General features: G+C 50.5%; 1 protein-coding gene across 1 annotated transcript in view; it reads right to left on the reverse strand.

Annotated features, from left to right (window-relative positions):
* Positions 1-23,888, reverse strand: part of STAT4 (signal transducer and activator of transcription 4) — a 77,462-nt gene extending 53,574 nt beyond the window's left edge. Inside the window, exons 1-3 of the mRNA XM_070421718.1 lie at positions 23,815-23,888; positions 20,715-20,843; positions 18,728-18,872 (exon numbers count right to left, since the gene is read on the reverse strand). Of these exons, the coding sequence (XP_070277819.1) occupies positions 18,728-18,872; positions 20,715-20,842 (273 nt within the window). The 5' untranslated portion in view covers position 20,843; positions 23,815-23,888. The remainder of the gene's footprint in view (positions 1-18,727; positions 18,873-20,714; positions 20,844-23,814) is intronic.
* Positions 23,889-25,993: the final 2,105 nt, after the last annotated feature.

A 25,993-nucleotide genomic window follows, 5' to 3' on the forward strand; every position in this document is an offset into this window, starting at 1 on the left:
TAGCGATTATTGATTATGTGGGAAAGCCCCAAATCTTCTATGGGGCGAAGGGCCCCCATTCTGATAGGATGTTTCTTTCTTGGGGGGCATGTCCATGGTCTCTGGAAACTATGATTATAACGGATGAAGCCCACCATGGATGAGCTAGAGGGGTGATCCCGGGGTGAGCCTGGAGAGGGGATGTGTCTGGGAAGAGGGAGAATGTGATGCTGGTCACAGCCTGTTCTTTACAGACGAGTGTCCTTTGGGAACATACTTTTTCACGCACACACAGAGGTGCTTCCAGAAGCAGACGCAGGAGCGGACTAGGGAGGGTTCAGGACGGAGAAGTCATTTATGAACTGCAGGGGAGGAGGCAGAGCGGAGGAAGGGTCATTTCGCTTCCATTCACGCACACAGGTTATGCCAAGCTAAGCAGATGTCTTTTTCTTACGTAAGAAGCTCTTTGGGTTCACATCAGCACAGCGGGTAGGCGCAGGGGTGAAAGGGAAAGAGCCAGCCTGCCCCGGGCAGTGATTCTGTGGTCGGCCTGACAGGTTGAAAACCAGCCAAAGGTCACACAGCCCGAACGAACCGATGGAAACTCCCCTGAAATTCTAGAGCCACGCGGACGCGCCCTTAAACGCTGGCGAGAGAGTCCCTAACAAAATCATTGTTCTTGACAGAATGTTCCATATCTGCTCAACTACCCGAAAAATAAAACTGCATGTGTGACACATTTCTTTCCGTTTGGCAAAAACAGAAACCTCTTGGTTTCTATTGGAAAAATCACCACACGCCAGCTCTCTTCACGTTCCTGTTTGTCAAGGACGCGCCCCTCTGCCTGAGCTGCTGGCCCCCACAAGACAAGCACCAGCACCAGCACCAGCAGCCACAGTGCGCCCCTGCCCCCCCTGCCCGAGCTGCTCGCCTTCCCCCCAAGACAAGCACCAGCAGCCACAGTGCACCCCTGCTCCCCCTGCCCGAGCTGCTGGCCCCCCAAAACAAGCACCAGCAGCCACAGTGCGCCTCTGCCCCCCGCAGCCCGAGCTGCTCGCCTTCCCCCCAAGACAAGCACCAGCAGCCACAGTGCGCCCCTGCCCCCCCTGCCCGAGCTGCTGGCCCCCCAAAACAAGCACCAGCAGCCACAGTGCGCCTCTGCCCCCCCCAGCCCGAGCTGCTCGCCTTCCCCCCAAGACAAGCACCAGCAGCCACAGTGCGCCTCTGCCCCCCGCCCCAGCCTGAGCTGCTCCCCCCGCAAGACAAGCACCAGCAGCCACAGTGGGCCTCTGCCCCGGGAACGGGGCGCCTCCCGGGACGCTGAGCGCTGCCCTGGGAGCGGGTGGCCTCAGGCCCCCTCGGAAGGCTGGTGGAATTATCCCCATTTTGCAGATAAAGAACAGAGGCCGAAAGGAACTTGCATTAGTGTTGACCAAATGCGTTCAGCTTTCCATAGAAACTTACACACGATGACGACATCTTGTTAAAGAGAAGCAGGGAAGCCGGCAGGACGCTTCCCATCTGCACAGCTAAGAGGAGACGTCTCCTCCGGCATTCACTCAGCAAAGGCCGACGGAGCACGTGCTGGGGCCGAGTTTCTCTGCCCTCCCTCCCTCCCTCTCATCCAGTCCTCTTCCCAGCGGCTCGGTAAGATGGGCACCATGACCCCGGTTCCCACACAGGAGCACGGAGCCTGCTCCGAGGGCAGTGGCTCCCGGGGTCATTTCCCTCGTCAGGGGCTCACACCAGGTGCCCCGCCCCTCCAGAGTCTTTAGGGCGGGAAGAGATCAACCCAAGAACTTGTATGCATCATGCAGAGCCCGTGGGCACAGACAACAGGGTGGTGAAGGCCTGGGGTGGGGGGCGGGCTAGAAGGGACATCAATGGGGGGGTGGGGGAACGGACATCTATAATACTTTCAACAATAAAAATAAATTCAAAGAAATAATAAACAAGTTTAAACACAGTAACCATTCTTCTTTAATGCTTTTTTTTCTTTATTGATTAAGGTATTACACATGTGTCTTTATCCCCCCATTACCCCCCCTACCCCACCCCTGTTCATGCTCTCCCCCCCTGGTGTCTGTGTCCATTGGTCAGGCCTATATGCATGCATACAAGTCCTTTGGTTGATCTCTCCCCCTTACCCCCACCCTCCCCTCCCTTCCCTCTGAGGTTTGAGCATCTGCTCGATGCTTCTCTGTCTCTGGACCTGTTTTTGTTCATCAGTTTAAGTTCTTCATTATAATCCACACGAGTGAGATCGTGTGATAGCTTTCTCTGACTGACTTGCTTTGGATTCCTCTCATTCCAGTGGTTCTCAAAATATTCTTTAAAACATTTTATTTCTCAACCCTATTATTTCCCATGTTCCATTCCATCTCTCAGAAACAATCCCACTGTTGGTTTAGGGTTGCTTTCTTCTTTGGCCTCCTGTGTCTGTGAGGGGCCAGTGCCCGGACAGGTGTGTGGTGAGAAGTACAGATCTGTGCTTCTCACCGCACATGTGTCCTTCTCACAGCACATGTGGCCTTCTCACCACAGATGTGTCCTCACCACACATGTGTCCTTCTCGCCACACATGTATCCTTCTCACCGCACATGTGTCCTTCTCACCGCACATGTGTGCTTCTCACCGCACATGTGTCCTTCTCACCGCACATGTGTCCTTCTCACCGCACATGTGTCCTTCTCACAGCACAGACCATTGGCGGAAGCACTGCCTGAGCAAACCTGCTAATGGGGGACACCGCCTTGCCATTTTCTCTTCCTACTTCAACGTGGTCAAGTCCACAAGCATTTCAGGGCTCACGGGGTGTCTTGCTGGACTCCCTGGAGACGCTGGGTTTCTCACAGTGGCAGGGTGCTCGACGCACTGTCACCACAGGGCGTGCCAGCCTCCTGCTGGCTACATGGCCCTGGGTAAGCTGCTACGGTTCCCAGGGGGCCCGCTCACAGAGAGGCCGCAGTGAGCACGGTGAGCAAAGCGCTGGTTCCCAATCGGAGCCTCACCTCCCACCCAGGACCCGGCCACTGCACATCAGCGAGGTCCCCGCGGGTGCCGGCTACACAGCAGCTCCCTGCCCCGGGAGACACGTAGGCCTCTCGGGGGAACAAGGCCACCACGACCTCTCCCGGCCTCAGGCTGCACGGGGTTTGCTTTGCTGCCGGGGCTGGGAGAGGGGTCTCCTTCCGGTCTTCATGCAGCAAGTCTGCCAGTGCCGGCTCCGTGCCTCGCTCTGGGATCCAGCTGAGAAGAAAGCACGTGAAAAGGGCTACAGCGAGGCCCTCCCGGAGCCTCAGGACACCTTCAGGGAAAAGGGCTTGGGAGGCGCAGGGAGAGCTAACACCGTCTGCGACATCTGCACGTGCCAACTGCTGGCCAATGCCTTCTCACTTAGAGCCCAGTGCAGCCCTTCCAGAGGGTGACGGGTTTTGTTTTACAAACAGGGAACCTGAGGCCCAGGGAAGTCCAGGCCCAGCCTGCGGGTCTGCCTACCACACCATCTTGAAGCGGCTGCTATCTGTCTTTCTCTAAAGTGTTCTCTCATGGAATAACTATAACAAAGTGGGAGAACTCATTGCCCATTAACAACTATATCACCAGGGAAAGATGTATGAATTTCAGCGGATACAACTGAAGCATTCTATCACTGAGTTTCTGTAGTTGAGAGCACCACACTGAGTTACTTTGATTTTAAACATATTTCAAATGTAGAACTTTATATACCATAGATGAGATATCGATTTTCTATGCCTGCACGCATAAAACTTCAAAATTAACTCATGGTTTTGAAAGACTAGAAGGATATTACATCTGGGAGACAAATTCTCACCCATTGCCTCCTCTGCCCTATCGGAAGCCCCGCCTTCTTATTCAATGTAGACATCCACTTAATACTTCAGGGAAGCATGCTGCTGCTTTAAAATAAATATAACTTAAGGAATAGAGCACTACTTTTTTCCTTTTTGCATATTCCAGAGGATAGAGAATTATTAAAATTACCATAAATAGCCATGTGACAGTACGTCATGCAGTAGAATACTGCAAGCAACCAACAGGAGTGAACTGTTGATACATGTAAAAATATGGAAAAACCCCAAAATAATTATGCTGAGTGCAGGAGGCCAGTTAGAAAAACGGAGTGCATAATGTATGATTCTATTTTTATTAAAAAGGCAAACTAATCTTTAAGCAGGTCAGTGGTTGCCTGGGGGTGGGACCCAGGGCAGAGAGGGTGGAAGGGAATGATTCAAAAGGGGCCTGAGGGAACTTTTAGGGGTGGTAGCTACATGTATTATCTTGATTGTGGTAATGGTTTCATGGGTGGATACGCTATGCCCAAACTTGTCAAACTGTACACTGCAAATCGGTGTTTGTTGTACGTCATTCCACCTCAATCAAGTTGTTAAAATTATCATAAACTATATATATTTTTAAGAGAAATATTAAGACAGAATTTGGAGAAATCAACCACAGGTGCATAATATTTGGGGCACAGGCTCTAGATTCAGAAGAGCTGAGATTGTCTCTTAGTTCTCTCACCTCTCAGCTCTGTGAACTCGCGAAGCCTCAACTCTCTCATGTGTAAAGTGGGGGACAGCAGCAACCTCCCCACAGGACTGTTGTGAGGAGTAGATGAGCTCATGAAAGCCGTTACCACAGGGCGCCCAGCCTGCACCCAACACTCGCATGATTCTAAGATGCACACGTGCACATGCGTGAACACCGATGCAAACTCACGGCTAGCAGAGGAGGCCTACAGCGGCTCACTCGGAAACTAATGCAATAAACGACCAAGAGTGAAACAAGAGGGAACTGTGTTCTGCACACTCACCGCTGTGAACCTCCTTCTGCCCACCCTGCATGTATGCATTCGCACTGTCTACATGAGCGATAACGGGGCACAGGATAGGATAGTGCATAGGATAGTGATGAACCCCAAAGAAGCCATGAGTCAATCAGTGAAAAATGAAACTTTTGTGATTACTGTTATTACTTTCCCAAACATCCACCTAATTTTTAATGCTTTTTTTTCCTAAATATATTTTTATTGATTTCAGAGAGGAAGGGCGAAGGAAAGAGAGAAACATCAATGATGAGAGAGATCATGAATCGGCTGCCTCCTGCACTCCCCCTACTGGGGATCGAGCCTGCAACTCGGGCCTGTGCCCCGACCGGGAATCAAACTGTGACCTCCTGGTTCATAGGTTGATGCTCAACCGCTGAGCCATGCTGGCCGGGCAAACATCACCTAATTTTTCACAACTATGTGAGTTGTCTTACTATTACCTCCGTTCTGCAACTAAAATAAACCTGAGGCAGGGGGAGGGCGAGGCCGGCTAGTGAGGGAGGGCGAGGCCAGCTAGTGAGGGAGGGCGAGGCCGGCTAGTGAGGGAGGGGGAGGCCGGCTAGTGAGGGGGTGAGGTCAGCTAGTGAGGGAGAGGGAGGCCAACTAGTGAGGGAGGGGGAGGCCGGCCAGCTCGTCAGTGGTAGAGCTAGAGGGGACACTCCAGCTTCAGGACAAACCACAGGAGGAGAAGCCAAGTCAGCGGCGTTGCCAGCCCTGGCAGGCCTTCACCAGCAGGGCTGTGGGCAGGGGTCACAGGCGACAGAGCATTGTGCCAAGGCACAGAGGCGGGCAAGCCATGGGGGAGACACAGGAGCCTGCACCAGGGCTTTGCGGGCACCTGGGTGCACACACGTGAGTCATGGGAGGAAGGGCCAGGGCAGCAGGAGCTCAGGGATGCCCTTCATGGAGGGAGCGTGTGAACCGGCAGTGGGTACAGGCCAGAGAGAGAGATTCTCTTCCATATGCTCGCCCCCCTGAGGACTAGAAATCGTGTTTAATCCGAGTCACAGAACTATTCTAACTAGTTCTGAGAAAGGTCCTTGGCTTCTCCTCCTGTGGTTTGTCCTGAAGCTGGAGTGTCCCCTCTAGCTCTACCACTGACTAGCTGGCCGGCCTCCCCCTCCCTCACTAGCCGGCCTTCCCCTCCCTCACTAGCTGGCCTCCCCCTCCCTCACTAGCCGGCCTCCCCCTCCCTCACTAGCCGGCCTTCCCCTCCCTCACTAGCCGGCCTTCCCCTCCCTCACTAGGCGGCCTTCCCCTCCCTCACTAGCTGGCCTTCCCCTCCCTCACTAGCTGGCCTCCCCCTCCCTCACTAGCCGGCCTTCCCCTCCCTCACTAGCCGGCCTCCCCCTCCCTCACTAGCCGGCCTCCCCCTCCCTCACTAGCCGGCCTTCCCCTCCCTCACTAGCCGGCCTTCCCCTCCCTCACTAGGCGGCCTTCCCCTCCCTCACTAGCTGGCCTTCCCCTCCCTCACTAGCTGGCCTCCCCCTCCCTCACTAGCCGGCCTTCCCCTCCCTCACTAGCCGGCCTCCCCCTCCCTCACTAGCTGGCCTCCCCCTCCCTCACTAGCCGGCCTTCCGCTCCCTCACTAGCCGGCCTCGCCCTCCCTCTGCCTCAGGTTTATTTTAGTTGCAGAACGGAGGTAATAGTAAGACAACTCACATAGTTGTGAAAAATTAGGTGATGTTTGCCCGGCCGGCGTGGCTCAGCGGTTGAGCATCAACCTATGAACCAGGAGGTCACGGTTTGACTCCCGGCCGGGGCACATGCTCATTCATGCGTTCATTGTTCATTCATCCCACACATTTGAAGTGAACAACGGTTATTACCAGGCATCGATCTGGGTGCTGAGAAAACCACACCAACAAGCACCCCTCCTCCCTCTCTCCTTCCTTGAATCTGACCTTCTTAGTATCGACGGTGTTGTTGTTCCTCTGCCCTTGCGAGCTAGGGCACGGCCAGGGAGCAGGGCTGCAGACCTGGGAGAAAATCTCTTACTCAAAGGAATCCATTGAAGAGCAGGGAAAGGGCTGAGTTGGATATAATGAAAAAGTAGTGGGTGTACATAATGCTCAGAGACTCGCACAGGTGGCCAGACCTGAGGAAGGCTGACATGGGGCACAAAACTCCAGGAAACCAGGAGACGTAGGAGGACACCAGCGCCAACGTTTGCCTTTTGCTGTCACTTGGGAGAGGGAATAACCGGGTAAAGATAAAATGTAGAGGGTGCTTCCAATGAGAGTTTTAACGAAAGGACCAGGGTACTAGCAGAGAGGAAAACTCATGACAGAAACCGGGCTAATGAAAACTGTGGGAATTTTTATCTTAAAGTAACATTCTCACAGAGGACGTTCTCCCAAGATCCGTGGAGAAGGCCGCAGAACGCCTGGGTTTTATGACAGAGAAAGTGATGTGTGTGGAGAAAATGTGTTCATGCAGGTTATTTTCGACGTGCCTCTCCCTTCTTCTCAAAACTACCACAAGCAGGAGGTTCCCCTAGAGTTTCTAGCTGATCAGATCACATGTTTAAAATACTCTGTTTCTCAAGAAAGCTGTGGTCTGAGAAAGGTGTGAGCTACAGGAAGTTGCTGTTATAATTTAGTCTGGGCTATAATTGTTCTACAACTTCGATAGCTTTTTAGACTTAGTTTATCCAACTGAATTGCAATAAAGATAGGGAATGAATTACCAATGAAAAGAATGAAAAACTCAGTCTTAAGCATTGTTGTATTTAATACTAAGGTACTGATATATAGTTTTAAAGCTGAACGTGACATAAAACTTAAGAAAATGTAGAGCTTGAAGGCTTATTAAACTCATGGTAATGATACCATATGTCAAGAGAATGTTCCTTTCCCTTTATTTTTTTTTTGCCAGTTATTTGTTGCATACATATTCATTACTAGAGACCCAGTGCACATGCACTGGGGCAGGGGGGTCCCTCAGCCTGGTCTGCTCCCTCTCACAATCCAGGGCCCCTCGGGGGATAGCCGGCAGTTGGACATCCCCAGAGGGTCCTTAGTGCTGCTGTGGAGGTGGGAAAGGCTGCCATGACCACCATGACCACTGCACTCACCAGCCGTCAGCCTGGCTTCTGGATGAGCAGCGCTCCCCCTGTGGGAGTGCACTGACCACCAGGGGGCAGCTCCTGCGTTGAGCATCTGCCCCCTGGTGGTCAGGGCACGTCATAGCAACCGGTTGTACCACCATTCGGTTGATTTGCATATCAGGGTTTTATTACATAGGATGTCTAAGCGTTCCTATCCAAAGCATTCTTCTTCTAAGATGCTTACACATGCCATGTAATCAACCTACAATGCAGTTCACTCTATAGAACCGCGGGGAGAGCGAAAGCAGTAGCAGCACGTAAAGAAAGCGGCTTTTCACAACAGTTTCCCTCTGACTGTTGCATTCTCACCTCCTCCAGAAAGTTTAACAGGAAGTCACAACTCTTGGTGGCGTAATTCGTGTTTTCCATCCTCTGCCTATTTGCAGCTGAGCACTTAGAATTAGGACGTCAGTGCGAATGAGGACATATCTTACCACACGTGACATCACTTGCATCTGCTATCGAAGCCCTGGGCTCTCCTCCCAATATTTTAGGAGCCACGGGTGCCCCGGGGACTCCCAGGAGGAAGGGCTGCCTTTGGAGTGGGGAGACAGCAGTCTGAGGACCAAGAGGACGGAGCTCTGCGTCCCACTCGGTTCCCCACCCCCTGGTGCTGACCCAGGGAAACGGTTTGATCAAGCAGTGTCTGCAGGCCTGTGGTCTGGGCCCGCCCTCTCTGCGTGGTCAGACCACCCTCTGCAATTCCAACCCGGACCAAGGCCTTGCCAGTTGGTCTTGTTGCTGTACAATCACTTTGCAACCTCCAGCTTCCATAAAGAAGAATCCTCTTGGTCACAATGAAAAGCAGCCAATTGGAAGTTGAGAAATGTCGTTTCAGGTTAGAAAGATAGACCCGTGAGTGGCCTAGAGAAGTATCTTTTAATAAGATAAGTGTACATTTAGGACACATTAGAACAGTGATGGCGAACCTTTTGAGCTCGGCGTGTCAGCATTTTGAAAAACCCTAACTTAACTCTGGTGCCGTATCACATGTAGAAATTTTTTGATATTTGCAACCATAGTAAAACAAAGACTTATATTTTTTATGTTTATTCTATATATTTAAAAGAAAAATCAACCAAAAAAATGAGTTCGTGTGTGACCTCTGACACGCATGTCACAGGTTCGCCATCGCTGCATTAGGAGGAATAGCCTCATGGAATCAGAAAAGGTGTTTTAAGCGCACTGCATTTAATTAGACAAGGTGGTGCATTCTGGGAACGGCCCATCATAGTTGACGCTCCTGGTCACAGCAGGACACCCCAAGCTGCTTGCAGACGCCAGTGCGATCACCTGCATTGCTTCATTTCCGCGCACTGGGAATTGCACGCGCCATGAGGCATTATCCACGCCGTCAGCAGTGCTCCTGGGAGACAGCCTCGTCAACCCACACTCGTTGAATGAATGAAAGAAAGTAAATTGACTCGGACAGATTCTCACAAATGACAAGGGTGTGGAGGGAGAGAGTACATGAGTCTTTGGGAACCCATCACGTCTACTAGAAAAGCAACTCAAATGATCCCCTCCCCTTAAAATGGCAAAGAATGATGAAATACAGGTGTGAGATCTACACATGATTTTTTTGGCATTACTTTGGTCCATGCGTCTTAATCTTGGCTACACATGCTAATCACCCGAGGGGCTGGAAAAAAAGTCAAATCCGCCGAAACCGGTTTGGCTCAATGGATAGAGCGTCGGCCTGCGGACTGAAAGGTACCAGGTTCCATTCCGGTCAAGGGCATGTACCTGAGTTGCGGGCACATCCCCAGTGGGAGATGTGCAGGAGGCAACTGATCGATGTTTCTCTCTCATCGATGTTTCTTTTTTTTTTTTCTTTTAAGTCCAGTAAATCAAGGTTTGGAATTTATTCTGATTGGAACAATGTGTTCTTTTTTTTTTTTTAATTTTTCGCTTAAAGTATTACAAAGGGTATTACGTAAGTGTCCTTTTTTCCCCCCCGCCCTTGACAAGCCCCTGCCCTCCCTTACCCCCCAGTGTCTTATGTCCATTAGTTATGGTTATATGGGTGCATACAAGTCCTTCGGTTGATCTCTTACTCCCCTCCCTCCTGTCCTCCAACCCTCCCTGGCCTTCCCACTGCAGTCCGACAATCAGTTTGAGGCAGCTCTGCCACTGTATTTATTATTGTTCAAAAGTTTGTAATGGTCTTAATTATTCTCATCGATGTTTCTAACGCTCTATCTCTCTCCCTTCCTCTCTGTAAAAAATCAATAAAATATATTTTAAAAAAAAGTCAAATCCCAATTTCAGCAGAACATGGGTGAGGCTGGGCCTGTTTGCTCTTTAAACACGTCTCTGCTGGTTCCAATGAGCAGACGGCGCTGAGAACACTGGCTGAGGGGCAGTCTCTCCCACGCGCGTAGGTTATAGCCATTCTTTCACCTCCAGATATTCAGACCTAATATTTTAATAGTTGTGTAGCATGCAAGAAACTAACCCAATTTATATAACCATGTAGACATTTAAAGATGGACAAAACCAGTAGGTATTCTTGTATAGATACCCGCTCTTACTTGCATGAAGATTTCTGTAGGCTAAATGTTCAGATATGGAATTGCTGAGTCACATTAAACTTCGATATTGACAAACTGCTCCCCAAAATGGTTTTACCAAATGGGGCAGACATGCCTAATTGCCTTCCAAAGCTCCACCCGACAGGATGTCCTGGGAAGTGGAAGTGGCAACAGATGTAGAGATCACCCTTCCCGGCGGGAGGCATGTAACCAGTTCTTGCTCTTGGAATGCAGGTAGCGTGTGCTGTGGCTAGGCCAACGGATCTCAGATGTGGCTATGACTTCATGATCTTTCTCTTTTTCTCTCTCCTCTCTCTCCAAAGACATCAGCCCCCTTTGGAAAAGCCTAGCCACATTATGGAAGGAACTTGGATCCCCGAATCAGAATGAAAAGGGGCCTGGTCGGCTGAGCATCAACCTATGAACTAGGAGGTAAAGGATCGATTCCTGGTCAGGGCACATACTCGGGTTGTGGGCTCAATCCCCAGTGTGGGGTGGGTAGAGGCAGCTGATCAATAATTCTCTCTCATCATTGCTGTTTCCATCTCTCTCTCCCTCTCTGAAATCAATAAAAAGAATGAAAAGGGAAGCCACCCTGACCTACAGAATACCCAGCATCACACTGTAATGTGAAGGTAAATGAAAGTCTATTGTCTGACAGTTTAGTTAATACAGTAACTAGCGCAATCCTCATTAATAGATCAGTTTACAGTCATGTCACAGTGCACATTTATATTAAAAACAATGACTTTGCAAGATATTTTGATGCATGAAGTTAAGAGCCATTGTCCTAACAGAATAATCATAAATATGAATAAAGTTTTAAAAATTGGTATGTTTCCTTCACTTGTTTATATTGGTGAAAAGTTTAAAAAAGCTATAAATGTCCAATTAATGAGTGAATTGCTAAAAAGATAATATTTAATCTCCTAGAATACCATTCCATGGTTGGTTGATTATTTAAGTGAATGTATTAAGCTTAGAAAGTTAGAAGACAATAATAATTCTTAAAATAAATTAAAAATATTTGCTGTATGAGTAGAAATATTAGCAGGAAATATACTATAAATTAATAGTGGTTATCAGTTAAAATGGAATTACAGATTATTTTTTCCCATTTTACTTATATATGTTCCCTGAATTTTCTTATTGGATATGCATCACTTTTGTAACAAGAAAGTTCTTTTAAAATCAGTAGGTATGATATTAAGCTAATCAGCAAAAAGGTATAACCTACAGGACTCAGCGATAAACCACCTCCATGGCTCTCAATTTGTGTGGTTTGAGGCTTAATAACTTCTGAATGTTGGCCGCTGAGAGAAAAACTGAAACCAAAGTGGCTCCCCTGAGTATTACAGGGCCTTCAATAGAACAGTTTACCAACAAGGACATGCTTCAATGATTAGCAGGGTTGGGGAGTAACCTTGCTAATCACTATGAGCTAAACAGCGTTGTAGACATGGGAGATTCAAGTCCCACCCATTCAGGTTCTGTCTTGTAATGCATGGAGAACCATGTTTCAAAAGGAAGAACCAGATGTTCTTCCATTCACTGGTAAGTTCATCTGTCCACGGAGAAGTGAACGAGGAGAAGAGGGGTTTAAGTGACAGCAGGGTGACGAAAGAGGCATTGCCTGATGGCCACGTCGCTAAGCCTTGGGAAGGGCCACAGAGTCTGCTCGTGCAATGCCCTTTCCTGGAGATTTTGAATAACAGGAAACAGAGCGAGGTGGTTCCGTTGTGGTTTTAAACACCAAAGGAGGGGACATCCTGGGGGGCCCTTCTTTGCCCTTTGACTTCTTGCGGGAAGATGAGAATGGAGGAGGGAGAATGAGTAGTGTGAGAAGCCAATTATAGAAGTGAAGAGCGATAATTATAGCACTTACTAATGACACGGTTTTAAATTTCATTGTGCTTATAAAGATGTATTGCAATAGCCCGGCCCACATGGCTCAGTGGTTGAGCGTCGACCTATGAACCAGGAGGTCATGGTTTGATTCCCGGTCAGGGCATGTGCCGGGGTTGGGGTTGTGGGCTCGATTCCCAGTAGCGGGGCATGCAGGAGGCAGCTGATCATGATTCTCTCTCCCTCTCCCTTCCTCTCTGCAGTCAATAAAAATATATTTTTAAAAAAAGATATAATGGAGCAAACATTGGAGATGAAGTGCCCATTTCTAGAGACCTGGCTAGATTATGACACGTCCATCCGATGTGAAAGATCGACACAACCACAGTGACACACTCCCGTGACAAGGGAATGTTTCCTGTGGTGACCAGGTGAAGGACATTGGCCTCCAGCTCCCTTTCACTTCATCCCTCTCTGCTCTCCCCAGGGCGCACACGGTCTCCAGGATTCCCAAGGGCCAGGGTCTCCTTCCTTCCTCTGAACGGTTTTCTCAGCTCTTCCTGCAGCGGGTCCATCGAACCCGACCTTCTCTCACAGGTGTTGAGCCTGACCTTCTCTCACAGGTGCCACACATTCTAAAAACGCTTCTTCCCAAAGCCAACCCCTTCATCCTTAAAAACTGCCGATTTCAGCAAGCACATGTTATAATCTAAACTGCACTGACGCACCCTAAGCAGCATTTGCAATAACGACATGGCACTGGCTCAGTTTGGAGAGGGATACTGGTTGCAACAAGGCAGTACCCCCATTCAGTGTCAGCACAACTCTTCATTTATGAAACACTGAGCCCCTGGTGCATGCTGGGGAGGCAGAGATGAATGCGCCCAAGGAGCCCACAGTCTTGCGGGGGAGACAGGCAGGTATATAAGCCTACCAGTTCCAGTAACTTCCCATTACCTTCTGACTGCACTCCACCTAGAATCTATCAATTACCTTGTGATCCCACCTCCCTCTCCAGACCTAAGCTCCATTATGCATCAATACCCATGTAATAATCCAAACTAAAACCATCAAGCCATCTCTCATTTCTCACTCTCTCACAATGAGATACTCATTCCCTCCCCCAAATAAATCTTGACAGAGATTGCTAAGTTATGAAGATCTGGTAAGTACAAAAAGCAGCTAGCTTTTTTAAAAAGTGTGATATGGCCCGGACTGTGTAGCTCAGGGTTGAGCATGGACCTATGAACCAGGAGGTCACAGTTTGATTCCCGGTCAGGGCACATGCCCAGGTTGTGGGCTCGATCCCCAGTAGGGGGCGTGCAGGAGGCAGCCAATCAGTGATTCTCTCTCATCATTGATGTTTCTATCTCTCTTTCCCTCTCCCTTTTTTTCTGAAATCAATAAAAATATATATTACTGGTTATGTGAGGTTTGGTACCTTGCGAATGGGTTATAAACTCATGCCCATACAAAAATCTGCACATAAATGTTAATGTCAGCTTTATTCACAATTGCCAAAAATGGATAAAGAAATTATAATAAGTATTCCCCACTTATCCGTAATGGGCGTGTTCCAAGGCCCCTGGGGATGCCTGAAATCACGGGTGGGACTGAACCCTGCATATACAACTGTAAGATGGAAACTATCATAAATCCAAATGCCTTTAATATATCCAACCTCCCAAAACTCAGAACTTAGTCTAGCCTACCTTAAACGTGCTCGAAACCTTACACTGGCCTACAGTTGGGCAACACCATCTAACACAATGAGTACACTGTAGACTACCCGTGTTTACCCCGACCGTGTGGCTGACTGGGAGCTGTGGCTCGTGACCAGCATCACAGAGAGGACTGTAGTGCCTATCACTTGCCCAGGAAAAGCTCAACATTCAAACTTCGAAGTACAATTTCTACTGAATGCATATCCTAAGTCAAAAAATCCCAAGTCAAACCGAGTACATCGGCGACATTTGTAGGATGTTTTTTCTTTACATACAGCCCTATGGTAAAGTTTAACTTACACATTAGGCACAGTAAGAGATGAACAGCAATGACTAGTAATAAAATAGAACCATGATAACAATATACTGTGGTAAAAGTTCTGTGAAGGTGATCTCTCGTCCACACAGCGTAACCGATTGCTGGACTCACCGTCCACTCACAGGAAGCACTGACGGCTTCTCTTTGGCAAATTCAAGTTGCCGTCATCCCTGCTCCCGGGCGTGGGCCATGGCCAAGTAAATAGCGCCTACAGGACCCAGCCCCGGGACCCCGACAGCAGAACCGGGTCTGATAACCGAGCCAGTTAAGAGACTAGCGCAGCGTGGGCAGCACTCAGCGTGGAGACGCTGGGCAAAGGGAGGGGGGGGCTTACATCTGCAGCAGGTGGAGTAGGGCCTGCGAGGTTTCAGCACTGAGAATGGCAGGCGTGCCATTTAAAACTTGGGAATGATTTCTGGAATTTTCTATGCAATCTTTTCGGTTGGCTACAGATAACGAAAACCACAGACAGTGAAACTGGGGATACCTAACGTTCCCAGGAGGTTCACAACCGTAACACTCAGTCCACCAATGCAACACGGCAGCCATGAGAGCTGCGGAACTGAGACGGGGATGGAGTGGGAGCACGGAGAACTTTCTGCTCCATTTTTCTATAAAACTAAAATTGCTCTAAAAAATAAAGTCGTGTGTGTGTGTGTGTGTATTCTTTTTTTTTTTTTTTAAAAGTCCAAGAACGGGACAAAGCACTCTTGAAATACCTGGGGCAGGTACTTATTTTCAGCAAATCCTCACACAGGCCGGAGAGTGCAAATGCCTTGCCCTGGGACACACAGAGAGGAAGTCACAGCCAGGATTCAGCAGAAAGCCCTTGCTCCTGACCTTGAGCTGAGGCGGCCTCCCCTTGAAGGGGCTGGGCCAGCTGGACATCAGTGCTCCCAGCTCCCCATCTCAGGGCTTGCCTCGACTCTTGCGTCAGTGGTTTGGTTTAATTTGTCTTTTATGAGAAGCCATTCTAAAATCTTACTGGTAGTAGGTGTGATATCAAATAGAAAACTGAAATATTGAAATTGGAGACTTCAGTTCCTCTAAAAAATGAAAATAAATCTACCTTATACCTGCTTAGTTCTCCTGGTTCCATATTGTTGCTTTTTTTTTTTTTTTTTTTTTTGCTATAATAGTTAAAATAGATTGTATTTAAAACCCAGAGGATGACAATGCTTAGACCAGATCAGCACAGTGTCAGTGACCTTTTGATGTTTTTTTTTCTCCTTTTGGGGTGCACTGTGTTTTACCCCAAAGACGTGACTTATCCAAAACCAAAACAGAAGAACAAACAGCACCCCTGGGAACATGCCACATTGAAAAGAAGGTGTGTTGAGGTGGAAGACCTGGTTGACGATGTTCTTTACTACTATTTCCACCGTGTTCTGAATTAATACAAATGTCCAGGAACAAGAGCTTCTAAGATGAAATAGGCAGAAGCACCAGAAAGAAAGAGCAAGTGTTTCTGTCAGTTCAAAAGATCTTAACGAACCAAACAACTTTCGGGTTCCCAGGCTGTAGTGGAACCACAGTGGGAACCACAGAGGGAGGAGAGAGTCACAGAAGGAGGTCAGGCTCTTACCCTCAAAGGGCTCGTGACCTGCTTAGACACGGCCAGCCCAGAAGAGACGCTGGTTACCTCGCAGCCCGTGCCCCGTGGAGGCTGAGAATAGAGCTTCCTGCTGCATGGGGACCTCCAGGTTCCTCTAGGGATGGATGGGAGCTGGAGGGGGGAGGGAGGGCAGAGCACCCCTGGTCATGGGACCATCGTGGACAAAAGCTCAGATCATTCAAGAGTGAGCGTGGGGTGTTTGGGAACAAGGAGTAGATCATTTTTCTGGGGCAGGGATGTGGGGAAAGGTCTACAGAGGCAAAATGCAATAGGACCAGTGACATAAGCAGAAGTTGTGCTTGAGCTGAAATGTGACTGGGAGGAGCTGGGATGGGAGTGGGAGGAGCTGGGATGGGAGTGGGAGGAGCTGAAATGTGACTGGGAGGAGCTGGGATGGGAGTGGGAGGAGCTGGGATGGGAGTGGGAGGAGCTGGGATGGGAGTGGGAGTTATTGCAGGGTCTCGAGCTTCCTTACAATCTGAGACCCACCCACAAAAACAGATGGGCTATCCACTTGCCTCTGGTATACTAAGAAGGCCCCTACCAGCAAGAAACATTTATTGGGGGCCAATATTTTCCCAGAATCAAAGCCCCAGTCTTCCTTTCAATTTCAAAAGGTAAGTAACGATTAATCTCATTTATATGATAGACATGAGAATTCAGAAAGATTACGTCATCTGTCCACAGTCATACTTTGAGACCCAGAATCCTCAGAGGCCACGCACGGCCTTTTCACCATCTTTATCCCTCAGCAAAGTGTAGGGTCTTCACTTCTAGGCCAGAAGTCAGCAAACTTTCCCATGAAGGGCAAGATCAGTTCCACACACACACACACACACACACACACAATCACAATCACACACACACACACACACTCACACTCACAATCACACACACACACACACTCACACTCACAATCACAATCACACACACACACTCACAATCACACACACACACTCACAATCAATCACAATCACACACACACACTCACAATCACACACACACACTCACAATCAATCACAATCACACACACACTCACAATCACAATCACACACACACTCACAATCACACACACACACACACAATCACAATCACACACACACACACACACACTCACACACACTCACACTCACAATCACACACACACTCACAATCACAATCACACACACTCACAATCACAATCACACACACTCACAATCACACACACGCTCACACACACACACTCACACACACACTCACACTCACAATCACACACACACAATCAATCACACACACACACTCACAATCAATCACAATCACACACACACACTCACAATCACAATCACACACACACACTCACAATCACACACACACACACACACACACACACACGCACACGTTTATTTTAGGCTTCAGGGCCCTCCAGTCACTGTGGCTGCTCACCTGAGCGGTGGCCGGGCGAAGCAGCCACAGCCAAGGTGAAGGAGAGTGGCCCCTTTCCACTAAAATGCAGACCTGTTCCTTTCACGTCACTTTCACATCACAAATGCATTTTATTTGTTTACTCATTTTTATTGTCTCAATCACTTAAAAACGTGTATACGATTCTCAGTCATGGGCTGTACACAGAGAGGCAGCGGCCACGTCTGCCTGTAGGCAGCGGCATGCCCGCCGGCTCAGGTGGGTGCATGAGAGCCCTGAGCTGGTGGGGCCGCGGCTAAGGGTCTCATCTCCATGAGAGAGGGTCTGCCTGATGCTCCCAAGACCCTGCTGTGTTGCTCACAAGCTCTTGTCCAGCCCTGGCCAATGGCTCTTGTCAACTTGTAAGGCACTATATGGCCACGGTGGCTCAGGGCAGCCCAAACATCCATCAGAAAAAACAATACCCGTGTCCCCCTCACAAATGTTATAGCTTCCGGCACGTTCCCTTTATAGTGTAGCTAACATTCTCTAAGGATATACTGGGCGGAAGCGTGGGCCTCGAAGAGCGCCTCCCTGAGACATGGCACATGCTCTACAGTCGCCCGGCCCAGGCTCCCAGCCGGCCCTGCTCGCTCCCGGGGTCAGCTCAGGCAGCCTGCCCTCCAGTACTCAGAGCCCCATCCACTCATTCAGCCGCTCGCCCTTCAACCAACAAGGGTTACACATCTACCATGCACCCCACCTGGAGTGGGTGCAGGGAATTCAGGCTGAATGCTGAAGGCGGCCTCGGGGACCAGAAGACATGCTAATGTCCCCCCTCCCCCCACACACACACATGAGGTGCCACGGGGCAGGGAGGTCGGGCACCTCAGGAGCAGTGTGGCTTTGCCTGTCGCCCTGTGGGGCTGGAGTGCAGCAAAGAATGTTTGTGGAGGTGAGATCTGAACCAAATCTGGAAAACACACAACACGAGGCCTGCATCTATGAAGGGAACAACACTAACTCGAAATTATATAAGAGACAAAGGCAAGGGAGGATGGGGGAGGCAGGGGGAGAGGGGGCCACATCTTTCCAACCCCTGCTCCAGCATCCTCAGGATTGATCATAACCTCCAAACAGTCACATGTCCATCACACACGCCCTCCCCACAGATAGTGCATCTCAGGTTCAAAATTTCATGGAAAACAAACAAAAAATTGAGCACGAAATTCAAAATGGCAAGAGAATTCAAGAATTTATCTTTTTAAATATGGTTTGAAAATAACATATGGGTACATATTTGATTTCTGTAAACTGAATCTAAGCCTTAAAAAGCTGAACATTCGGAAAAAGTAGAACGCATTCTCACCTGCAGGACTTTCCGAATTCTTTTCAGATTGTGAATCAAGAGCAGGTTTTTCTCTTTGGAAACTCGACCTAACTGGTCATCCAGTTGTATTAACAAGTTTTGAAGAAGAATGGTTGCCATGGTTTCGTTGTTAGAAGCTGCCTCCCTAAAAAAAAAGTGTTATGACACAGCAGGAAACAACTAAGTAAGATGTCTACCTTCCCATCACACACATTTTAAAGTGACAAATCCATTCCACAGTGATAAGCATTTAAAGATTTTTGAAAATTAAATTGTACACATGGAAAGTTTCTCAACATCGCTAATTAGTAGGGAAACGCAAATCAAAACACCAGGACATACCACTTCAGAGAGATTGGGATGCAGTTATGCAAATCACAAAAAAGCATTAGCTGGGGAGGAACTGGTCCCTGGTGCGTTGCTGGGGGGACGGGGGGAGGGGGAGGGATGTAAAATAGTGCTGCCGCCAGAAAAAACAGGGCAGGAGAGGCCGCAGATAGAAGCAGAACCACCTACAGCAATTCCTCTCTGGGAAGACACCCAGGGGGAGTGCAAGCAATGAATAGGTATTTGTACACCAATGCTCATAGCAGCTTTAGTCACAAGAGCCCCAAGGTAGAGACAACGCAAATGTCTTACACACACACACACACACACACACACACACACTCTAGAGGCCCGGTGCACGAATTCATGCACAGGTGGGGACTCCTGCCAGCCAGCCCTGATTGGGGCCATCAGGGCCGGGCTGGCTGGGGGGAGGGGCCGTGGGAGGTTGGTCAGTCAGCAGTCCAGCCCCCGATTGGGCCAGTTGGCTGTCCACAGTGCACGTCATAGTGACTAGTTGTTCTGGTCATTCCGGTTGCTTGGTATATATATATATACTAGAGGCCCAGTGCATGAAATTTGTGCACAGGGGCAGGGGGTCCCTCAGCCTGGCCTGCACCTTCTCCAATTCGGGACCCCTCAGGGGATGACTGACTGCTGGTTTAGACCCGATCCCTGGCCTAAACCAGCAGTTGGACATCCCTCTCACAATCTGGGACTGCTGGCTCCTAACCACTCACCTGCCTGCCTGGTTGCCCCTAACTGCTCTCCCCTGCCAGCCTGATCGCCCCTAACTGCCTCTCCCTCAGCCCCCGCCACCGTGGCTTGTCTGGAATATGTCTGGTTTAATTAGCATATTACCCTTTTATACATACACACACACACACACACACACACACACACACTTTATTAATATTATTCAACCTTAGAAAGGAGGGACATTTTGATACATGCTACCTGAATGTATCATGCTAAGGGCAATCAGTCAGTCACAAAAGGACAAATGTTGTGTGCTGATACTTCCATGAGGGACCTGGAACAGTCAAGTTCATAGAGACAGAAAGGGGAATGGTGGTCGCAGGGGGCTGGGTAGAGAGAATGAGGAGTTAGTGTTTAAGGGTAGAAAGTTCCAGTTTGTGCAGATGAGAAAGGTCTGCAGATGGATGGTGGTGGTGGCTTCATGACAAAGCGGATATACTTAATGCCACTAAACGGCACGCCTAGAAATGGTTAAAGTGGTAAATGTTGTGTTATATACATTTTACCACAATAAAAAAAATCAGACAACTGTTTAAAGCAAAAAAAAAGTTTAAGTTGCACAATGTAAACAGAACTTTAAAGAATGTTTGTAAAATATACTAAGAAAATGTATTTGTTTACATTGAGTCTGTGATAGAGAATTGATATTAACTATTGATTTACTTCATGGCTTTTTAACTTCTAGAAAGTTGTTGCGGTTTTGGCTTACAGAAAAACAAATCACGAGCAATGGATGAAACCAGAAAGTACTAGTATTCTTCTTTGAAAAAGTTTTCCAAAACTTTCTTATCTGAAAAGAATGCACCTATTGATCGAAAAGTGAACCCCAGAATAAACCCGTCTGGACAGAGCATAATGCAGGTGCGCATGGCCCTGGAGGAGAAACACAGGTCTGACCTACCAGTCCTGGTTCTCAATCCACTGCGCCAGCAGGTGTCGGATTTCCATCGGAAAGTTGTCATCATAGAACTGGTCTACTTGTTCCAAAAACTTGATTTCTAACTGTTGGACTTGATTCCACTGAGACATGCTATAAAACAAGGGGGGAAAGTAGAGTTTAAAAGTAATAACTGGTACATCCTATTCTTTCCTTAGATTCTAAACAAAGACAACGCTGTCCATTAGGTAAGTCACTGAAGAAAAGTGACTTTTTAAAACAGTCACTCAATTAAAAGAGAAAGTGCTTTCAATTCAAAGAATAAAGCCAATCTAAACTTGTGTGTAAGTCAGTCATCCCTAGTGAAGGACCCAGGACTCCCCCTCTGGCCCCAGACCACCTCCTTCTTGCCCTCCGGGAACTCCTGTCCAGCCTTCTCCAGGGGCTTCACTCCCCCCTCAACACCCCCTCCCCGCCCCCATCCAGCGGTTCTCAACCTGTGGGTTGAGACCCCTTTGGGGGTCGAACGACCCTTTCACAGGGGTCACCGAAGACCATCAGAAAACACATATATAATTACATATTGTTTTTGTGATTAATCACTATGCTTCAATCATGTTCAATTTGTAACAATGAAATTGGGGGTCACCACAACATGGGGAACTGTATTAAAGGGTCACGGCATGAGGAAGGTTGAGAACCACTGCTCTACATCAATTTGTATTCTCAACGAGCTCCCTCCCCATTCCTTGCGCCCCCTACCCTACTAGACATTGAGCAACTTCAAGGCAAACAGCACATGGAGCTACACCTCCCGAGACCCTCCTAAGGCTCTAGAGGGGAGGAATACCCAATACAAGTTTGTTTTCTTTAATCTTTTTTATTTAATTTTTTATTGATTTCAGGGAGGAAGGGAGAGGAAGAGAGAGCTAGAAGCATCAATGATGAGAGGGAATCACTGATTGGCTGCCTCCTGCACGCCCCCCACTGGGGACCAAGCCCGCAACCTAGGCATGTGCCCTTGACCGGAATCGAACCCGGGACCCCTCAGTCCGCAGGGCGACGCTCTATCCACTAAGCCAAACCGGCCTGGGCAACAAGTTTGTTTTCTATGAAATGGCCAATCCCTTCCATTTCGGGTCTGTCTGGCTTCTAGTCAGCCGTATGTCGGCAAACTTCCAGTCTAGCTCCATCTTAGCTTAATGAAGAGTTGCCTGTTTGCCTGTTCGCAGGCACTAATTCTTTCAGGTCAAAATACCTCGGAGCCCGTGAACAGTGTTATTTCTCTCTATGGCTGTGACGGTCCGCTGTGGCTGGGCAAAGCTTTAAAAGTCTCCTTTTCATTGTCTCTGACGTGCATGTAAACGTGGTTACACCCTCAAGTTACTTGAGGACGAAACCACACTCGGTACGTCGTTGACAACCTGTCATGAAACCGAGTGGTGTGTTTCCCCCGCAGAACCCCGCTCCGGCCACTGGACGCTTTAGCTGCGTTTCCTCACCGGGAAGCCCAGGCGCCTCGAAGTGACCGCACTTTACTGCCTCAAAAGTCACATTTGTTATTGTTTTGTCAGCAATTCCAGAGCAGAGGGGAAAAGTTTTATGTAGCTAATAACCATAGTATTTCCATCTATCTTGCAGGTGAGTTAGAGTTTACTTGTGCCTACAGAACATTTACAAGAACAAATTTCCTATATTTCATAGACACATTTCTCAGGTTTCCAGGGACACCCTTGGGAGCCCCTTTTCCCTGATGTCTAGGAGGGCGTCTGGGAGAAATGATGGCCATGTGTCCTGAAAGAAAGCCACCGGGGAAAATGATGTTTCACTTGCACATCGCGTTATGTTTATGAAGACAATTCCCGGTGTAGTGGGTGCTCGGGACCTGCTGCCACATGAGGGAGTGGCCCTCGGAGACTGCTGGGAGGAGGGCAGGTGTCACCCCAACTTTAAAAAGGGAAACAGCCCTAGCAGGTCTGGCTCAGTGGATAGAGCGTCGGCCTGCGGACTGAAGGGTCCCGGGTTCGATTCCGGCCAAGGGCATGTACCTTGGTTGTGGGCACATCCCCAGTAGGGGGTGTGCAGGAGGCAGCTGATCGATGTTTCTCTCTCATCGATGTTTCTAACTCTCTATCCCTCTCCCTTCCTCTCTGTAAAAAAATCAATAAAATATATATTTTTTAAACAAAGGAAAACAACTGGAGGGTCAGAACTGAGTCCTGCCCCAGGGGCACAGCCTCATGGATGGACCAGAGTCTCCCAGCCCCAGGCCCCCTCTCTCTCCAGATGCGGGGTGGATGCATGTCCCACGGGAACCTGGCACCTGCTGGCTCCATCCCTCAGTCAGTGAAAGAGAGACCGGAGCTGCGAACAGCATGGCAGCTGCAGCCGCTCCCACTGTGGAATCTGCTGGGATGGCCGCACATCTGTTTTCTAACCATGACTAGGTTAGCTCCCGCTTAGCCGCTGGGTCCCCCTCCAGAGAGCTGGGCCCGTGGCCCAGAGAGGGAAGGACCAGGCAGACACCCCAGGTCAGGCTCCTCCGTGCAGCCTCCACCAGCGCCTGCAGACCCCTCGGACCCTCGCCGCGCTTTCCCTCGCTAGGGGCTCGCTCCCGTCCCCAGACATCCGTGCACCATTTCCTTTCCGCTGTGAGTGCCTGGGCCGGGAGACCTGCAGAAGGGGGGCATTTTGCTCCTGGAGGGACAGGGGAGCGCACGCGCGCCTTGGCTGGGGGACCCAGAGCTCGCCAAGCAGGTGGTCTGCCACTGGCTCTCATCACCGCCAGCATCACCCGCTCCCCTCGCCGCCGGCTCCTCCCCGAGACCCAGGGCGCCGGCCAAGGCCAGCCGTCCTCACTCACAGGAGCTGGTAAGGAAGGGAAGCGGGGTCCCTTCCCCACCCGGCGGGGACACCCCTCCGGCGGCCACACCGTCCCACCGCCGGCGGAGACCTGCGCCCCGCGCATCCCTGAGCCCGGAGCCCGGCTTCTGGGCGCAGCCGCCGCCGCCCGCGGTCACAGTGCAGCGGCCGTCCGGGCGCCCAGGGCGCGCCTCCCCGGAGCCCCGTGCGCGCCTCGGGCCCCCTCCTCCCGAGCGCGGAGAGCGGGCATCGGCCCACTTACCTGGCTCCCTCCCGTCCGCCCGGTGCTCACGGCCACGGCCAGGCTCGCTCGCCGCCCCGACGGGACAGGCCGCCCGCCGCGGGGATTTGCATCTCTCCTCCCACCTGAGGCTTTCCTGTGCGTCAGTGTCGCCTCGGGACTTTACTGGGCCTCCGCCCACTCGCTCTTCAGGGCGCCCCCTCTCATCGCCACCGTCACCTGTGGCTGCAGGAGCCCACGGTGGTCAGCAGGAGGAGGGGGATCGGGGTGGGGGGGGGCTACTCCTTGTCCTCCGGGGCCCCCCAGGCAGCCGGACCCCCTGCAGCTTTCTCGCCTGGAGCCCAGTTCCCGGCTTCCTGTTTTCTTCCTTCAGATCGGCTCCCCCAGGGCAGCCAGCCGCGTGGAGGGTGGGGAGGCAGGAGCAAAACCCCACACTCAGCCCCACCGGTGTGCCTCAGTGGGTAGGGCGTGGACCTATGAACCAGGAGGTCACAATTCGATTCCCGGTCAGGGCACAGGCCGGGGTTTCAGGCTCGATCACTAGTGTGGGGCGTGCAGGAGGCAGCCCATCCATGATTCTCCCCATCATTGATGTTTCTCTCCCTCTCCCTTCCTCTGTGAAATCAATGAAAATATATTCAAAAACAACAAAACCCGCCAAACTCAGACCCCACTGTGCTGGGATTCAGCGGGTCTGCTCCCCGGAGAGAGGGTAGCCCCCCAGAGGTGCAGGCAGCGCTCCCAAGGTGCGGGCAGCCCACCCACCCTCCACCCAGAGGTGCGGGCAGCCCCTATGCAGCCTGCCCCATGCCTGGCCCTTTCCCACTGGCCCTGCCCTCCAGCAGCCCTGCAGCTGGGGGCTGTTGGGAGCCCTTCCCCTCCAATTGCACCTGCTCCGGACCAGGAGCTGGAGAGAGCCGGGCCCAGCTGGTGCTGTCTGTCCATAGCTGAAGGCCTGCGGCCCCAGGTGCCCGGAGCTGCTGGGAGAGTCCCAGGTGCTTCCATTCCTTCCTCAGGGGTTCTGTCAGCTCTCCTCCTGGGAGCGAGATGGTGAGCCCCTGGCGCACAGCAGGAGCCCATGAATGCTCTAGAAAATAAAGGCAAAAATGAGGACGCCCGGAGAGGGAGACAGACGCTGGATCTGCGGATGCGCAAAGAGAGCAGCGCTGTGCGCCCAGGTGAGCAGCGGACCTGCCCTCACACACCTGCAGCCGATCCTCCTCTCCCGGGTGAGTGTTACCTCGGCTTCAACACCACCTCTCTCCCTCCCTGGGAAAAATGAGTCCCTGACCCCAAGGTCACCGCTGGGCAGCAATCTCAGGTCACAGGCAGGGGGGCCTGGGCCTGGCCGCCTGCCCACCGGGCGCTTCCCGGGCGCCCAGGCTGCTGTGCCCCGGCCTGGACAGAGGGGGCTTCAGGCCTCCCATCGCCTCCGGGGAAGCCCTGTGTTCTTCCGGGGAAGCTCTGTGTTCTTCTGGGGAAGCAACCACTGTCGATGGTAAAAAGACCCAATTCTTGGCACTCAAACGTCTGTACAGCGTGGTCCCGAGCTACCCAGGAACCCCCTGCCAGAGCCCAGGCACCAGCCTCCTCTGCTCCCAGACTCACCACTCACGGTCAGGACTGGCCTTCCCTTCCTCCTCCTCTTCCTCCCCCAACTCATCTCCTATTGAAACCGTGTTCTTCTCAGGGGAGATTCCCTGCTCTTCGCTCTCATCACACTTCCATCCAAACTAGCGCTGTTCAAAGAGAAATGAAACCCACGCCACATGCGTGTAAGGCTGTAAGCGTTCTAGTTCCCAAATGGAAAAAGGAAAAGGTGAAATTAATTTTTTAAAACCTTTATTGTTGGAAGTATTACATGTGTCCCCTTCCCTCCCCCATCAACCTCTCCCAGCCGCTCCCATCCCCGCCCCAGGCCTTCACCACCCGATTGTCTGTGTCCCGGGTTGTGCATGTACTAGCATGCACACAAGGCCATTGGTTGACCCCTTCCCACTCACCCTTCCCCGGCTTCCCTCTGAGGTTCGATGCTTTAATGTCTCTGAATCTATTTTTGTTCATCAGTTCATGCTGCTCCTTAGATTCCACAGGTGAGTGAGATCATGTGATATTTATCTTTCTCCGACTGGCTTATTTCGTTCAGCATAGTGCTCTCCAGGTCCCTCCAGGCTGTTGCAAATGTAAGAGTTCTTTCTTT

The sequence above is a fragment of the Myotis yumanensis genome, unplaced genomic scaffold (assembly GCF_028538775.1).
Source record: "Myotis yumanensis isolate MYYU_CA2020_CCGP unplaced genomic scaffold, mMyoYum1.0.hap1 SCAF_8, whole genome shotgun sequence".
In the NCBI taxonomy this organism is placed as follows: domain Eukaryota; kingdom Metazoa; phylum Chordata; class Mammalia; order Chiroptera; family Vespertilionidae; genus Myotis; species Myotis yumanensis.